The 16,195-nt window shown below is 38.8% G+C and overlaps 2 protein-coding genes across 3 annotated transcripts; both read right to left on the reverse strand.

Moving 5' to 3' along the window:
• Positions 1 to 44: 44 nt before the first annotated feature.
• Positions 45 to 11,314, reverse strand: larp4ab (La ribonucleoprotein 4Ab). 2 transcript variants are annotated; one of them, XM_018673458.2, is made up of 15 exons: positions 10,766 to 11,314; positions 8,957 to 9,092; positions 8,361 to 8,607; positions 7,768 to 7,904; positions 7,409 to 7,512; positions 7,001 to 7,111; positions 6,451 to 6,504; positions 5,423 to 5,635; positions 5,106 to 5,209; positions 4,459 to 4,680; positions 4,159 to 4,210; positions 3,878 to 4,042; positions 3,635 to 3,768; positions 3,372 to 3,543; positions 45 to 2,891 (listed from the first exon to the last, which is right to left on the reverse strand). In XM_018673458.2, exons 1-15 carry the CDS (start codon positions 10,766 to 10,768, stop codon positions 2,514 to 2,516), a joined length of 2,232 nt encoding a protein of 743 aa, XP_018528974.1. In that variant the 5' UTR covers positions 10,769 to 11,314; the 3' UTR covers positions 45 to 2,513. The 2 variants fall into 2 exon arrangements, with proteins under 2 accessions (XP_018528974.1, XP_018528973.1); XM_018673457.1 differs by lacking the exon at positions 10,766 to 11,314 and having other exon boundaries at positions 8,957 to 9,098.
• A 1,671-nt stretch (positions 11,315 to 12,985) lies between these two features.
• On the reverse strand, positions 12,986 to 15,815 carry pfdn5 (prefoldin 5). Its single transcript, XM_018673469.2, has 6 exons — positions 15,680 to 15,815; positions 14,559 to 14,661; positions 14,160 to 14,191; positions 13,946 to 14,020; positions 13,715 to 13,820; positions 12,986 to 13,404 (listed from the first exon to the last, which is right to left on the reverse strand). Exons 1-6 carry the CDS (start codon positions 15,743 to 15,745, stop codon positions 13,319 to 13,321), a joined length of 468 nt encoding a protein of 155 aa, XP_018528985.1. The 5' UTR covers positions 15,746 to 15,815; the 3' UTR covers positions 12,986 to 13,318.
• Between the last annotated feature and the right edge of the window lie 380 nt (positions 15,816 to 16,195).

Raw genomic sequence — 16,195 nt, forward strand, 5'->3', positions numbered from 1 at the left:
GCACAGATGCAATGTGTCAACAGACACAAAAACATAAGACAGAATTGTTTAAAAATAAATCTTTATTTTCATACATTAGGCTCAGTAATAAAATATTTACTTGATAAAACCAGTGTGTACTTGGCTGAAATTTGCAATCCCGTGTTTGATTATGACAATTATAAGCAGGATTCTGATACTGACATTGCATTGACAAGCTAACAAATAAACACCAGTGTCATACACACCTAACATTGGACATAAAAGCATGCACATACACATTGAGCTCCACTCTAACCAGCTGCAGCTACAATAAACACAGATTTACATTGAACAGGATCTAGTGTCTCCATGTGTCATAAACTGATCATGTTGGATTTTGACAACCAAGTAACCAGCCTTAATCGGTGTAACTGATGTGCTCAAAATTCTCACACTTCTTTCTATTGAAATGAAACACTGTTAAGGCACTGGAGGTTTGGTTTGAGATAGTAGTTCCATGTAATCTGAAGCAGAAGCAATCTCTCTCTCTCTCTTCCTTGCACCTAAGTTTACACTATCAGATACAAACAAATACATATACACATATATATGCAGACACACACACACAGGAGACAACCAAACTCCTGATTTACAAAAACAAAATACTGTACACCACAGTAAATTCCCTAGAAGCAAAGGACTCAAAGCACTTATCTAAGGCATTTTTAAAAATTCCCCTACACCTGAAAATGTGTAATTCTTAACCTTCACTCGTGTTTTGTTCATTTCAGTTTGCAACACCACTGACTATTCAGATGAAAGAATACACACTGAAGCACAAGTTCAGCATTTCTGTGCAACACCTTTCCATTTCTTACTGTAAAGATTAAAAGCCTTGAACTCAAAGGACAGTGCATTTCACTTAACACCACTACAGGTATAAGTATGTTCATGAGCCCTGACTGTACAGATCAGTGTTCAACTCAGTTGTCTATAACCAAGTATCTTTTCTCAGATCAGTCTACAGGAAAATGTACAAATATTACAGAAATACTGAATATACCAAAAGAAAAACACTCAAATTGGACATAAAATGAAACTTAAAGACAAAGTCTACAGCAGGAAAACAAGAACATTAACAATGCAGGTCAAAATAAACCACATACTCAAGAAAGCAAATACATATAGACATTTACAAAATCAAGATCAAGGTGGTTTTACACCGACGACATTCATCTGAAGCATTATGTGTCGTCACAACAGACAATGCAGACAGTGTCACCAAATCAAGAGGAGACACGGTCCACAGCATAAATCATCCAAAAGCTACTTTAATTAAGAGGTCAAATTTCTGAGGAAAAAAAATGTTCACATGCAGATGTTAGTCACCAGTGATTCTTGAACATCTACTATCCTCCTCTAAAAACTTTACTGAAAAAGCAGTACTACCCATATCCTATGATACCATGATTACCAAGTGATCCTTTGAAGTTCACCTATTCAGGAACAGGTTACTTGCACACCATTACCATGCTGAACTAGTTAACTGGATAAATTCTATTCCCAGGTAAGTGTTTGAGAAAAGCCAGGACTGAATTGCTATGCCCTCCAAAATTCAGGGGTAGCCCATTAATCTTGCTTCATGAGACAAACACCACCATTACTGACATCTTGGTAAAACATGGAGACAGTCTCTCTGCTCCTGCTTACATCAAATAACCAAAATAAGCAAATGATATATAACACATTCTGACTTTCACAAGAGTTAAATCACTGATTAAATAATGCAAAAATGACTTGTTTCAAAGTAAGACGTGACTGAAGGATCCAGGTGGAGATAGCACAGGTTAAACAGGGTACTGAATTCTGGTCATTACATAATACAATATTTTTACTCCATGTAACTTATTATTTCACTAGCATTTGTAGAGAACAATTCCACAATCATGAGAATTTCTTCAAAAACTGCTACTCATCAAAACCTAAAAGCTCCTGCAGATAATCACACACCCCATTGTTTCTGCTGTGGATTAAAAATCTTTTTTATCTTTTTTTATAATTTCACTGTGTAACATTAATATGAATCCTAAAACAAATTTGATGAAAAACTGAGGATGAATCACATGCTAACGATAACCACTCAAAGAAAGAAGATGTGCCTCGTTGTCTTTTTGGATGTTGACAAAGCTTGCTACATGTTAGAACACCATATATTAAAAAAAAAAAAAAAAAAAGATCTCCCCTTTCTCCCTCTCATGCTTTCAAACACACATATGGGATTTAGCTCATTTAAGGTGATATTACTTAAAACAAAGCAAGTTTTATCTCCTGTGAGTCTGCAGTTCTGTCAGCAGACTATATGCATTTTCCTAAAGGGAATATCTACTTACAGTGTTTCCAAATAATTTCAGGTCTGCAACAATGTTAAGAGATTCTTTGACAGAGTCTGCCAAATGAAATATATTCATCTGTCTATTTACATATATTATATATTTACATATATTTATTTTCATTTTGTTTTAGTTCATGATTAGAAAGTTCCTTTTTTTTAGTTATTTTGGTGACCTTGGGGGAATGTTCTGTTCCTTTCCACTGCGTCTAGCACCCCGCTGTGGATAAAACTGTTTGCCAGTATTCAGGCCTCTTTGATGCTCTCGAATCTTCAGCCCTGCACCTCCAACTCTGGCTTGGCCATTCGCTCCTCTGTGGGAGCGCAATGGTTGACGGGGCGGCCGGCTGTCCTCAGCTTTCTCTTGTTTGTCTGTTGTGCGCCTGGAGTTGGGACAAGGCTCGTCAACCCTGTTGACCTTGAGCTCTTGCAGGGGTTGGCTAGCTGAAGAGGCAGGAGGGGATGGAGAGGGCGTCTGTGCTGGTGGTGGGTCCTTGGCCATCTTCTGGCACACCTCTGCATAGCTGAGCTTTCTTGCTCCCTGATTAGAGAATAAGGTATATATAAAAAAAAATGAAAACCAAATCCTACAATAAATGTTACACAAGGATAATAAATTCACCACATGTTTAACAAACAAAGGTTATGCCCACTGGAACACCACATGATCCAAAATATTAAAATACTCTGTAATAAATATTCCATCATTAACACACTGACCACTACTATTGTGGTGAGACGTTTTTTACAGGAGTCTATATGTTGGGCCTGTTATTTTATTTATTTATTTATTTATTTATTTTGCCTGGAATCTATTTAAACAGCTGTGAATCCCAGCTGAATGCTGCTGTTATCCATTATCCACATAGAAGCAGGCTACAAATGTTTCAGAGTCACTGGTTAAACCTACAGGAGACACATGTTTAGGTTAGAGAAAATATTCTTCCATGTCATTTATATTAATATTTCTGATGTTATAGGCAGCTATTACAGTATTACAGAGGAGCAAAGCAGGCCTTACCAGCTCTGATGCTGGAGTTGGGGAAGATGGAGGAGGTGCTTCTGTCGAAACAGACTGGCTGCAGGTGGAGGGGGCTTGTTCTGATGCTGCTGGAGAAACAGTCTGTGTGGATGAGGAGCTTGTTCCCTCTGGAATGGGATGTTCAGCTTTATCCTCTTTGTCTTCCTTTACACTAAATTGACATAAAAAGCAAAAAATGTGTCATTTTTCATGTCATATCGTTATTATTCACAGACATTTTAACAGTTGTTAGTTAACTGTACCTTGAGGTGGGTGGTGCCATTGTTTGTGGTGTCACAGGAGCAGGTTTAGCAGCTGGGGTCATAGAATCTGGTGTTTTCACAGGATTTTCTGAGACGGATTTGCTTTGGGTCTCATTCACTTCTTGGCTCACAGACTGAAATAATAAAGAATTTCAAATACAATGTGCCTTCGTACAGCTGTAAATTAAATGCTGTTTACAAAAGTCTACAGAGCAGAATGTATCAAAGGAGGACAGGATTTACCTTGTTGATCACCTTCAGGCCACGTACAACATCAGAGAGGCGCATCTCCGGCGCGGTTTCTCCACGCGTACTGACCACAGATCCCGGTAAAGGTGGAAAATTGGAAGCTGCCAGGTCAAACTTTGGTGGAGGTGGTACCTTTGCCTCCATCAAAGGGACAGGACGCTGCAATTTTTATTTCAGTAAAAGTCAAACTTCTGATCCTGCAAACTTTTTGATAAAGAAATATCCTCATGACCTCATGATCAAAGTGTAAAAACAATAAAGAGAAATATGCTCACCATGGTATGTTCATCTTCTCTTTTCCTCCTCATGCCTCTGTGGCTAACTCTCCTACAATAAAGACACATCATTTACATTAGACTTATATACTTACAAGTTATGTTTACATGTAAAAACTGTGTAAAGTCTACACTGTTTAACTTTGAAACAGAGTTTGAGAGTTTAACTAAACATGACAGGACAAAAAATTATAAAACATTAATAGTGTGCACGCACAAACATGTTTCAGTGTGCATTAGCCAGTCACATTTTTGTTGTAAATCTCCATAGCGTTAGTAAGCAGGATATTAATAACTCACCTGCCCCGTCCACTCCCACTCAGATCTCCACTGTGTATAGTGGCCTGTAGAGAGGTGTCTTTAAGGCTAAAGGAGGACAGAGAGACTGGCTCTGAACTGGTGCTTGATGTCTGGGGGGACTGTGGACTCAAGGGACCAGACAGGCCATCCATCAGGGCCCCCGGAGCCAAAGAAGAAGGATGGAGCACATCACCAGGCCTGTGATGACCCTTCATATGGTTTCTGGACATACACAAAGGACACAATTCTTAAATGTCAGCTCTACCATGAAAAAGTTAATTTTGATATTTTAGGTTTGCACAAGTTTAATCAATTAAACAATAAGAGACGATGAACACATTAAGATAATGGACGTTAAATGATAAATGAGGCTTTTAACTTTACTGGCTTTATATATGACGTTAAACATATATACATATTACAGCAAGAGCATTTGTAATTCTTTTAAATTATATATCAAAGGATAGATGCGACAAGTACATGTGTCTTTCTGTGATTAAGGTAGATACTGTGAGAGAGGAGGAAGTAAATTAATATCCTTCAAGAGTGAACATTTGCTTCAAATGTGATATAAATTTCACGAAAGAAAGAATTAACACCGGACAGAATTACTGTGAATGAGTTATGTCATCATGACTTGCACTAACCGGTTCCTGCTCATGGGTCGATGGGTGTTGATGGAGCTTGAGTTTGCTTTGTAGTTGCCAGGACTGCTGTAACCATTCATGTATCCACCATTAGGGAAAGGTGCCTAGGTATCACAACAGCAATAGGAAATCCAATTACACAATGTTATTACAGCAACTGTGTGAATATGAGCTAGAAAACTCTGACATTAGACACTGTTAGGATAGTGTAATATATTTCAAATATGACACCAGGGTTTAAACTTTTTACATATCTTTTTAGAAACCTGTAGACAATTACATTTTATTTTGTAAGCCAAACTGTGACTGAAACTTACCAGTGGTGTTTCAAAGTAAGGTATGACTGAAGGGTTCCAGGTGGGAGACACCACAGGATAAACGGGGTACTGCTGCTGAGGGCTGTACATCTGCTGCATATACACAGGGGAGCCATACTGGGTCTGTGGCTGGGCATGCTGACTGTACACGCTTGAGTCCACACTACGAAAGCCATTCTTACCAAAGAATGTGTTAATGGCCTTGATGCGGGCCTGTGGGGGAGGGAAAAAGATGGAAAGGAGTGAGTTGGGTGTGTTTGTTATGGTTAAAATTGTGAAGCCTCCACTGAACCTGTGATGAGGTAACACTGTAGCTCTGTATATTGTCCTTTAGTCCCCTCAGATCTCATAATCTCACGGTCATTAGGCCATAAAACACTGCTCTGACTAGGGGTAAGAGGGAGGGGAGTGAGAGGGTATTGGGGGGAGAGGGAGAGTGAAGGAGGATAAGGGGGGAGTAGAGGTATAGATTAGAGGCAGCAGCAGAGATACAGTAGATTTAAAGAGAGCTACAGATGAGAAGTTCCTCCCAGTCAGCCGCAGTGCATATGGGTCCTTCCAAGCGCGATACTGATCATCACTGGGGCTTAGACACGACCATTAATATGTCACCGCCTTTCTTTTATCAGAAAGAAATAGGGTACACAAGGTCAAATCAAAGTCCAGCTGAAAAAGGGATCTATTAGATACCTGAAATGCAAAGGTAAATGTCATATTGTGATAAGGAGGACAATCAAACTGTCTGGAGATATGGGTGCATGCCAGTTCTGACAAACATGGATTTCCTCCTTGCTTATCAAGTCCCTGTACACACAAATCCCAAGGTCACACCTGAGGCTACAGCTTAGCCAAGAAAGTAATGACGTGACAGCTGACAACACAACTGGTCTTGTGTAACACAAAGCCTCCTGGGCACCATACTAGTGTCTAAATTACAACCAATAACAGGCAGTGATCCAGTCTGAGATAAAAACTTGTTATACTGAATAAAGTCAACTACACAATGCCATTTCAATGACATAACTCACCATGATTGGTTTTCCCTGGAATGTTTTCACTTCTTCTCTTAGGTATCTGTAAGCCTGAGGACAAAAAAAAGAACCATTCACAATACTGTAAAATCTGCACTACTCCCCTTTAAATCTAAAAAGTAAAAGCTTTCCTCCCCTTTTTCTCAGAGCACTAATGTAATGTTTGATACTTTATAACCATTAACATATCACTTGTATATAACAGGATGAAACTTCTGTAATAAGTTGGAGAATCTCTTGGTAGCAACTATTCTGAAAATACTACATTTAGCAAAGTGGACAGACCATTGTAATCAAGAGTTATCAAACCCAAATCTTGCACACACTCCAAGGTCATGGAAGTCACCTTTGGTTTAAAAGAATAATGGAGCTAGAGCAAATGACAGCCACACCTAATAAGTAACCTTATATGTAATTTTTTCATGTTTATGGCAAAGATTATGTATACCATACTAATATACAACAAGATTTCAACCAAAAATGTACCTGTATCCTAACTTTGGAATTATACAGCAACTTGGTGAAAGTTGTTAATGTGGAGACATACCTGTAGTGCATCCATATCTGACTGAAATGTTATGTACCAGCTGCTGTTGTGTGCAAACTCCGCACATAACACTTTTGGACAGTTTTCACTCTTAAAAAGAGCCTCTACCTCCTGCAAAAAAAGATGCAAGGCACATATTATGCACAATGTAATCATCTCCCCTCAGGCCACATTGCATGCTCTTTGAGAAGCTGTCAATAAGCCATGATACAGCAGCACAAATCAAACCACACAGTTTCAACATCAAAGTAAGGCAGGTACTGCCAGTTGCCGTCTATAACTGTCAACAGCTACTGTCAACAAGCACAATCATGTGGCAGTGCCTCGTTAGTAGGATTTACTGTACAGTGTGATGGGTGGATGTTGCGGACTCGAGTGCTAAATTTGCAGTATGAGCTGTCTTCTCACCTCAACGGGTGTAGTCTCTGGAACCTCTCTCAGAATAATGATACAGCGGCTGTGGTTTGGCCGAACTTTCTCTCCAGTTTCATCAACTTGAACCATGGGAGAGGCTGTAACAAAGACAGTGATTTCAGTCTCTTATACTGTCAGTAAAGGACGTCACGTTTTAAACTGGGACAACTCCATAATTAACAACTGAAGGAGAGATTTCACCTGAGATATAAATTGTTCACACAAACTCCATTCCATTTATGTTATAAAAAGTATCTAATCTTAAAACTTTTATATGGATTCTGTTGATGAACTCAAGTCAGTGAATTTGTGAGCATTTCTAATGAATACATGGAGAACAGCAGCAATAGTACCTTTCAGTACATCCAGAATGAGGTCCATGTCAGTGGTGAGGGCTTTGATGTCCTCCATGCAAGCAATGGTCCAGATGGGAACAAACTGATCGCTGTCCATCTGGGATATCAGGTACAGGTCTTTAGAGAGGTTCTCTCTGCAAACACCAAAAAGAACATTGATCTTATATAAATTATAATTGTTATAAATAATTCAAAATCTCTTTGTTTTATATCTGAACTACCACTTTGAAGACCTCATTCTCACAACATTAGAACTCTGATGGATAACAAAATTATCAATTGCTTCATTCATCATACATGAATTGCTTCATTGCTTCATTATTTTAACACTTTAACACATACATTTGTGTCTTATTTTACAATAGTGTGTCACTTTCTCTTTGTGAGAAAATATCAACTGCTTGAGAGTTTGCACAACTGAATCTGTATACTCCAGTTAGTGTGATAAAGTATATTAGGGAAGTATTAGGGAACCTTTGTTTAAAGGTTTAATTTATGAATGGAACTCGCACAAACAGGAGTTAACACTGTAAAGAATTACAATTTGAGGTATACAAACAGGATTTTTTGTTGCTATAGTCACTACTCACCTAGAAAAGCAGAACTCGAGCTGTTTCTTCAAAGACTCTCTTAGGCTCTCCTCAGACATTGGTTGTTCCTTAGTGGCATCACCATCTACAGCTGATTCACTTTGTGGGTCAAAGACTAGAAACCCTAAATCAGGATGGTTGATGCCGTTCACAATGCCCTCCACGGGTATGGAGGTGTAGTCAGCAGCACTGTCAGGATATTCAGGGTCGTATCCTTTACTACCTGCTGAAGGAACATCGGTGTAACCTAAGACAGAGGAGGCAGGCAGTAACAAAATGGTTGTGAAATAGCTGTCATGTTTAGACGACGACATGGAATACTCTAAACAAGCTCTGTCATGCTTTGTATTTCCTGTATAACCATGAGGATACAGACTGATTTCCTCTTACATGTCTATCTATAATTATCTTGGTAATGTCTATGAAATACGTAACATGTCTATATGTGTTGCATACAGTCTATCCCCATACTTTAGCACAGAGCAGGAGAAACAGGGTTTTGGTTTATATTAATGCCAAATTTAGGTGAGGAGAAGATGGAGATGAGCTAAAGCTAGAAAACATTTTTCTTAACACAGGACTGAACGTGCTCATACCATTGGTCATCTCAGCAGGAGGAGGGGTGTGCAGCCAGGGAGAATCCTCTGTTCCCTCTGGGATGTCATTCTGGTGGGCAGGGATCTCCTGCCACACTTTGGCATTGGGATTCAGACCTGCTCCCTTTGTAGTAACCTGCATGATTATAATAATACACTCTGAGTAATGGAAAATAGGTGCGGGTTCACATGTTACACTGTATGTTAAAGGAAGCAAAAGTATAGTTAGAGCAGGAAAGCAGTGTTTTGATCATTATCTCATTTTGAAACCTGTTTCATATGATGAGGTGTAATGTGACTGATTTCAGACATTCCCGTTGCATTATATCAGACATTATACGAAATTATTTCGATTCAAAACTGTTTTTGATTTCTAAAAGAGGCGTCCTGATTCAGACTGGTGGAATTGTGGAGGGAGAAAAATATGGATTACACATGATAATCTGTATTTCAAGACGTGGATTATCATCTTAGCCAAAGCACCGTTTTATGACACACAATTCATCAAAGACACCAGTCTGTGTAGTGGTCCACCCTTCAGACAAAACATCATGATTAGCATCAGTCACTCAAAAAATTTGAAAAAGCTGTGTGAAACAAGGATAAACTCTAAAAGTACAATAAAATCCCCTAGTTTTACCTCACCCTTCAACCCCCACAACCCTTAGAACTGACTTCTTTACTCAAATATATCATAGCCAATCCAATGAATGAATCTAGAACCTGTAATCCAGTTTTGCGTCTTTGCAGTTGACCTCCCCCCCACACACTTCTCAATGGGTTTTCATTGGCTTCCTTATTGCTCCTGCCCCGCCTCTCAAACGGTCACATGTAACCATACATGGCGCTGGTCCGCCTCTGAGGTTCAGCGTGACTTGAACAATACACTATGACCTGTCATCCATTGTAAAACCGCGAGTGTGCTTCAGTCATTCTTGCCAAACTAGTAAATGGTTCCAAGTCTCATAACCTCTCTTATCAACTCCGTCTGCTATCCAAAATTTGGTTACAATTAAGCAGCCCTGGGCTGAAAGTGAAGCAAAGTATGATTACTTAGGAGTCAGGAAGGAAGAGCACATGGCGCAGACGTGCCCCATGCAACTTACAACATGGCACATTCAAAACGCCCTCGTCTCGATTCAAATCCGAATAAATACGGTCGATTGTAGATGCAAGGCGCTTGTGGTAAAGTAATTACAAAATCATCCCCGCATCGATCTCCTTTCCAAGTTAACATCTTAAGTAGCGCGCTGTCATGACCTTTATCACGGAACCCTTTGATAGCTATTTAGCTACAGTTGTGTAACAGCTAACATTTAACGCCAATCACGTGCGGTCCTGCTACATATGCAACAGAGAATTAAATTATACGTTCATTGCAACTAATTACGAAGCGAAATGTCACAATCTCCCCCATTTTAGGATGTTGTTTAACACGTGTTAGCTGGGTGCATTAGGCTTGTTGGATGGTTCTGTGGCCGTCTACCATATGGTAACCAGCGACACCGTAAATACTCGCCTTTAGCTAACTAGCTTAAGTTTACTAGCAGACCAGTGAGAACCGGCCTTACTATACGCTGCTATCCTTAGCCAATTTGTTTGACAGGTTGACGGTAACACGTGATTAACAGTTCGTGTAAATTACTAAAAGTCGTATTTCAGAGCGTGAACGCTAACAAACACTTGCTGAACAATAAATTTGCTGCCACAGCGTAAATGCGCTTTGGTCGTGCTTCAGATGGCACGAGTCAAACGCAAACAGGTTGTCGCATGTTAGCTAGCGTGCCAGCGTCCAGGCCTAAAACTCACCATGCTGCTTTGATCCTCGCCTTCTTACGGTGTCCTCTTCGGCTCCCAGGGATTCAATCACACTGTTTGATTTATTATCCTGCGAAGGTTTGAGAGATGAATGGCCGTACTTTTTTTAATCAATGGTCCGTCGTCGCTTTCTCCGTTTTTAACTACTGTTTCCCCGGCAACTGGTAACGTTACTCACACGGCCGAACGTGCCCCAGTCCAAACTGTGCGTCCGCGCGAACCCCAACTTTTAAAGCCTCTAACTTACAGCACTATCGACTGATTTAACTCTTTTTCTAATAGAAAGCGTTTTCCATTTTTCGATGTATGTTTCTCTGCTCAATTCCCTCAGGTCAGCTTCGAAGCACCGCTCATCCAGCATGTGACAGCTGCGTCCTCTGTCTACCGCCGTCCGTCCCAACAGGCTGCACTCCGCCTCCACCTCTGCCTCCCCGGCAACTGCAACGCTAACAACGCAGCGTAGCAACCGCTGACGGTGACCTCTGTGTGAGGACAGGGAAACCTGCCATGCGATAACGACGCAAACTGGGCGCAACACACCGAGCTGTTTGCTGTATGCCACAGTCGATCTATATTTACATCTGACATGTCAAACACGCTCAGTATCGCTGTCTTGACAGTGGTGGAAGTACTCAGATACTTCACTTCAGCTAAAGTATTTATTAAAAAAAAAAATTCAATTAGAAGTAAAATCCCTTTAGTGAAAATGTTTCTTAAATTATGAAAATATAACTAGGAAAATGTAATTAAAGTAAACGCACTCTATTCAGAAACTGCCTCTGCTGTTATACTATATCACTGGATTATTATTAATTGGTGTGTAAACAGCATTTTACACTGTTATAGGTGAAGCTCATTTTAAACTATTTTATGTAAGGTTATTTTCATCATTGCTTAATCGTCCCATTATCTCAATTAATTGATTGGTTTGTAAATATTCATAAAATAGGGAGAATCACAGTTGCCTACAGCAAAGTGACACGTTCACACCGCCTGCTCTGTCCAACCAATACCTCTAAATAAAAATAAATAAATTACTAGCAGCAGAAAAAAAGCAGCAGATTTTCACATATGAGAAGCTGGAACCATTAAATGTTTAGTATTTTTACATGGAAAATGACTTAAACAAGTATCTGAATAATTGTTAATTCATTTTCTGTCAATCCACTTATCAGATTTATGTGATCTTATTTATCAACTAATTATTTTAGCTCTAGCTGTGTATACTGTTGGGTAGTTTGACCAATAACAAATCACCATACTTCATAAACTCCTCATATGTCTGTATGCAAAATCTTAATTTGTGGATTAATTAGTAACTAAACTTATCAAATACATGTAGGGTAAAGGTTAGGAAGGTACAGTGTAGTGCAGTCTGAATTGATGTGGATAATGTAGTATGAAAAGAAAACACTGAAGTAAGTACAAGGACTTCAAAATTATACTTAGATTGATCAGTACTTGAGTAATGTACTTCGCTACATGCATTACTGCAACTGCACAGTCTGGTATCATCAAACTTAAGGCTGAGTGTGAATGCAAGTTGAAAAGATATACAAATTCAACACTGGTCTCCTTCTGTGTTCACTTCTATTTCGAGAGTTGAATCAGATGTAGTGTTTGAACCAGTTGCTACAGTCAACAGAGCTTACTCAGAGCTGATAACATACAACGACTGTAGCTCAAAAGGCTTGTAATGTGTTAATACACTGGTTGTGTAGTTATGGATGTTTCTTGCTCTCAAGTCTCTGTCCATACAAAAACCGTTTTAACATGACCCAAAACAGTGTAAAAAATGTCACAGTTAAAAGGACTGACTTAGGTCTTGCCTAAAGATGCATAAATGTTTAGTTTCAATCTTAGAACTTGTACAATTAAACTGGTAAATGTTACTGTGCACTGAAACTGTAGTGTCCACACCTTAGTAGAAACACTGTGATGTTGGATTATAACTTAACATTTGTACTCGACCTGATTTGCACAGGGTCTTTTGCACACTCTACAAATGAAGTCTTTCCACCATTTTGTGTTTTAAAGCCCCACACATCCACAGTCCACCACACAGGTTATATCATTACTGATATCAGTATAGTTTTGTTCGCATTCAATCTGAACAGTCCAATTAGTCAGAATAAGGGATAACAACGTGGGCGTGTGTGTGTGTGGAGGGCCTTTAACGTTGTGTCTGACAAATGACAAAATAGGACTTGGTAATGGAAATACAGGAGTAAGAAAACTCCAGTGTTCTTGAATGCACAGTGGCATTTTTAATTATGCAAACCCAATTAAATTAATGTAAAAATTGACCAAGTACACATGATTGCTTTGCCTTGACAATAATCTACTTATACTTTACTAGTGACCAGGTTTGTGCACTAACTTCACATAGAAACAAAAACATTTATTTTTTATTCTTCACTATGTAATGTGGCTTCATTCAGGTTAATGAAGGGCATTTTCTTGTCCTACAATGACAGATGTAAGAGTTTTTTTGTACACAAACATAAAAATTCCCCCCAGCCATGAAGAGCAGGTGTTTTCTCATTAAGCTTTGGTGGTCCCAACCATCTGTGAAGTCTGTTGGCTCTGTTGTAGCTGCTGGATCTTCACATTCATGACTTCAATCACAGCTGCAAGACAAAACCCAACGTATTCAGTAAATACTCTAAAGGTGCTAAACGATGAGGTTGTGAGTTGATGAGTCCGAGTCACGACAAATTAAATAAAAATATTTATACACTCAGATCTTCTTAATTTGATTTGTAGTTTCTGTAGAATTTAAGCCACCATGTTTTGTGGCTCATCATATCCAATGTATGAGTAAAATATAAGGGAGAACTGCAGCATCAAAATGTATGTTTTTGTTGAAGGAAAACATGATGACATTTTATTTTTAAGATAAGAAGTAAAATCATCTTCTGAAAATATAGCTGGGCTTACCTTGTTTCATCGCATGTTTTTCCTGAAGGGCTGGCTGAATTTTCTCTATCTGCTTTGTGAGGAAGTCTATTTTGCGCTTGAAGAATGCCTTTGAGTCTTCCACATTCTACAGAGACAAACAAATACAGGAACATAAATAAAATTCACATGACAATCACCTGTTCTACATTATGTAACATAGTGGAAATAATGATTATCTATGGGCTCTCAAATTGCAAATATTGTTTTTACCTTTTCAACATAATATCCTGTCCCCACATCCACTAAAACATGTTCCACGTCATTTAATGTTCCAGGGACATACATCTGAGAAGATGTCAGGTCAAGGACAAGCTTATATATCTCAAGAGACACTTAACTTCATTTCAAGCACATCTTTTAAAAAAAAAAAAAAAAAAAAAAAAAAAACAGTAACTGCTGGCTGTCCCATTGTGACGAAGGATACAGAACTGGTGAGAGGCACAAGCAATTCTTTCCCTGTACAAGAAAGGAAAGAAAGGGAAAAAGATGAACAATTATTCAACTTCGGCTGCAGATCCAAAGACTTGGTGGATGATTTCGGAAACCTAATCAAATGAAAACGCTACACCTCAGTACACCAATGCACAGTGAACACAGTGAATGGAATAAGTTTTACAGTACTGTGTCTAAATTGTGCCGATTTTACTTGATATTTTCATAATGTACAGACTGAACTGCTAATATACACTTACCCATTTCAACATATAGAGGAGGACAACTTTGTTTCACAGGAGAAGTGGAACCACCATGTTTTTATTAGTCATTCCAGTGATTCTGTTAAAGGTTTGGTGGGTGATAAAATAATAAAATAAATTTTACTCACCTTTATTGTTTTTGTTCAGAACATTCAAACTATCTTTTGCTTCAACATACTTGGTCTGGACAACTTTGAGCTGACCTATTGAAGATGTCAAGAACTCAATCTCCTGCAAAACATTTATATTCACAAAACAACCGAGGTCAGAGCCAACACACCACGATGATCAAATACAAAACCATACCTGTCATCTGTCTGAATCAAACAAGAAGGGTTGGACTGCAAACCAGAGGGCAATCACTCAGAGGCCCATAACGCCCCAGGTTTCTTTGGGTCTATGTAATTTGATTAACCGAACATTTATCAGAAATTTCCTCCACTGAAGTATAATATCAGTTTTTTGGTCCTCTACCATCCATCTTGTGTCCCAGTCTGCAAGACCTTCATTGTTTTAGTTAACATTGTGCTCAATTGTTGTTCCATTGTGTTTTATCAAATTGCTTCATTTTCTCTCATTGTCAAATAATTAACACACAGAAAATCTACAGAAAAGTGTATAAAGTTGTTCTGTACATAAAACAAACAACAAATACTTGTTTTGTATGACCAACAAACAGAAACCCAAAGATGGTGAATTCATTATCTTAGAAAACTGGCAAAAATTCACATCTGAAAAGCTGGTCAGTGAATTTAGCTTAAAAAATGTTGCCAGTTAAGTTTCTGTCATTCATCTATTTGACTTATCAACAACCAAGTTCAACTCATTGCAGCTAGAGCAGTGGTTGGTTTCTGGGTGCCTGGGGAAATAATGACATCGGCAGGTGCAGTGGGGGTCCCTCAAGAGTGTATCTGTTCACTCAATGGAACTGTTTTATCGTTAGAATAACCAAATGTGCCCACACCTAACGCTGTGAATCATTTTACTAGTAGGTCTAGCAACCCATAAGGTTACAGATTAACATATAACGTGTGAAATGATAAGGGACACAAAACATTGACGGAACACTCAACATTAACGTTACACACAGGGTAATACGCAGAGTATTTAACTACCGTTTGTGCCGTTAGCTACTGCAGATGTTAGCTAGCTACACCACCGTCCCGTTTTCATTCAGGTTACCGCCCTCATAAAGTCGATGTCTAAGAACACATTCGGAAGCGAAATGTTTCAAACCTTTTCATTTTACCTGATCTAGTTGGGTTTTCAGTCCCTCTAACTGAGGCAAGGTGAGGTCTGTGAGGTTCACCGCCATGTTGGAAGCGCGATGCTAGATGACCCTTTGAGAGTGTGTTTCCGGGTGAAGCTGAAGGACCGTTATTAATCTGAAACGTCGCCCCTCTGTGGACAAGACACGACGATTTAATGGTTCTAAACAATACCTATATTATACTTAAACATCTAAATTAAATGCAACCACAGCAACAGTTCTCTCAAGGTACCTGAGACTCAAGGTACTACATAGTGACAATAAAATTAAAACTTAACTGATAAAATATTTTTAGCATACTCATCTGTCCTAACTGCTTATTAATTTTTAAATAGCTACTTCAACTTGAAAATGAAAACGCTAATTCAGTCATAGATCCTGCTTTACTGTCTGGTTGGCAATGTACAAAAGCACTATTTTTCAAATAAAACTGGCATTACTTTATGAGGCAAAATCAGGATCAGGATACAATTCTAATTCAAGGTCTAGGTCAAT

The sequence above is a fragment of the Lates calcarifer genome, linkage group LG12, assembly GCF_001640805.2.
Source record: "Lates calcarifer isolate ASB-BC8 linkage group LG12, TLL_Latcal_v3, whole genome shotgun sequence".
NCBI classification, from domain to species: domain Eukaryota; kingdom Metazoa; phylum Chordata; class Actinopteri; family Centropomidae; genus Lates; species Lates calcarifer.

Bases quoted from the DNA above. Each gene is read 5' to 3' on its own strand.
- larp4ab (XM_018673457.1), bottom strand. From the start codon at position 9,098: ATGCAGGTTACTACAAAGGGAGCAGGTCTGAATCCCAATGCCAAAGTG. The intron at 8,608-8,956 runs GTATGAGCACGT...CCTCTGTCTTAG, and splicing joins TCCTGCTGAGATGACCAATG to GTTACACCGATGTTCCTTCA. The intron at 7,112-7,408 runs GTGAGAAGACAG...CTTTTTTTGCAG, and splicing joins CAGAGACTACACCCGTTGAG to GAGGTAGAGGCTCTTTTTAA.
- pfdn5 (XM_018673469.2), bottom strand. From the start codon at position 15,745: ATGGCGGTGAACCTCACAGACCTCACCTTGCCTCAGTTAGAGGGACTG. The intron at 14,021-14,159 runs GTATCCTTCGTC...ACATCTTCTCAG, and splicing joins TTGTGCCTCTCACCAGTTCT to ATGTATGTCCCTGGAACATT. The intron at 13,405-13,714 runs GTAAGCCCAGCT...TTTGTCTTGCAG, and splicing joins AAAACATGCGATGAAACAAG to CTGTGATTGAAGTCATGAAT.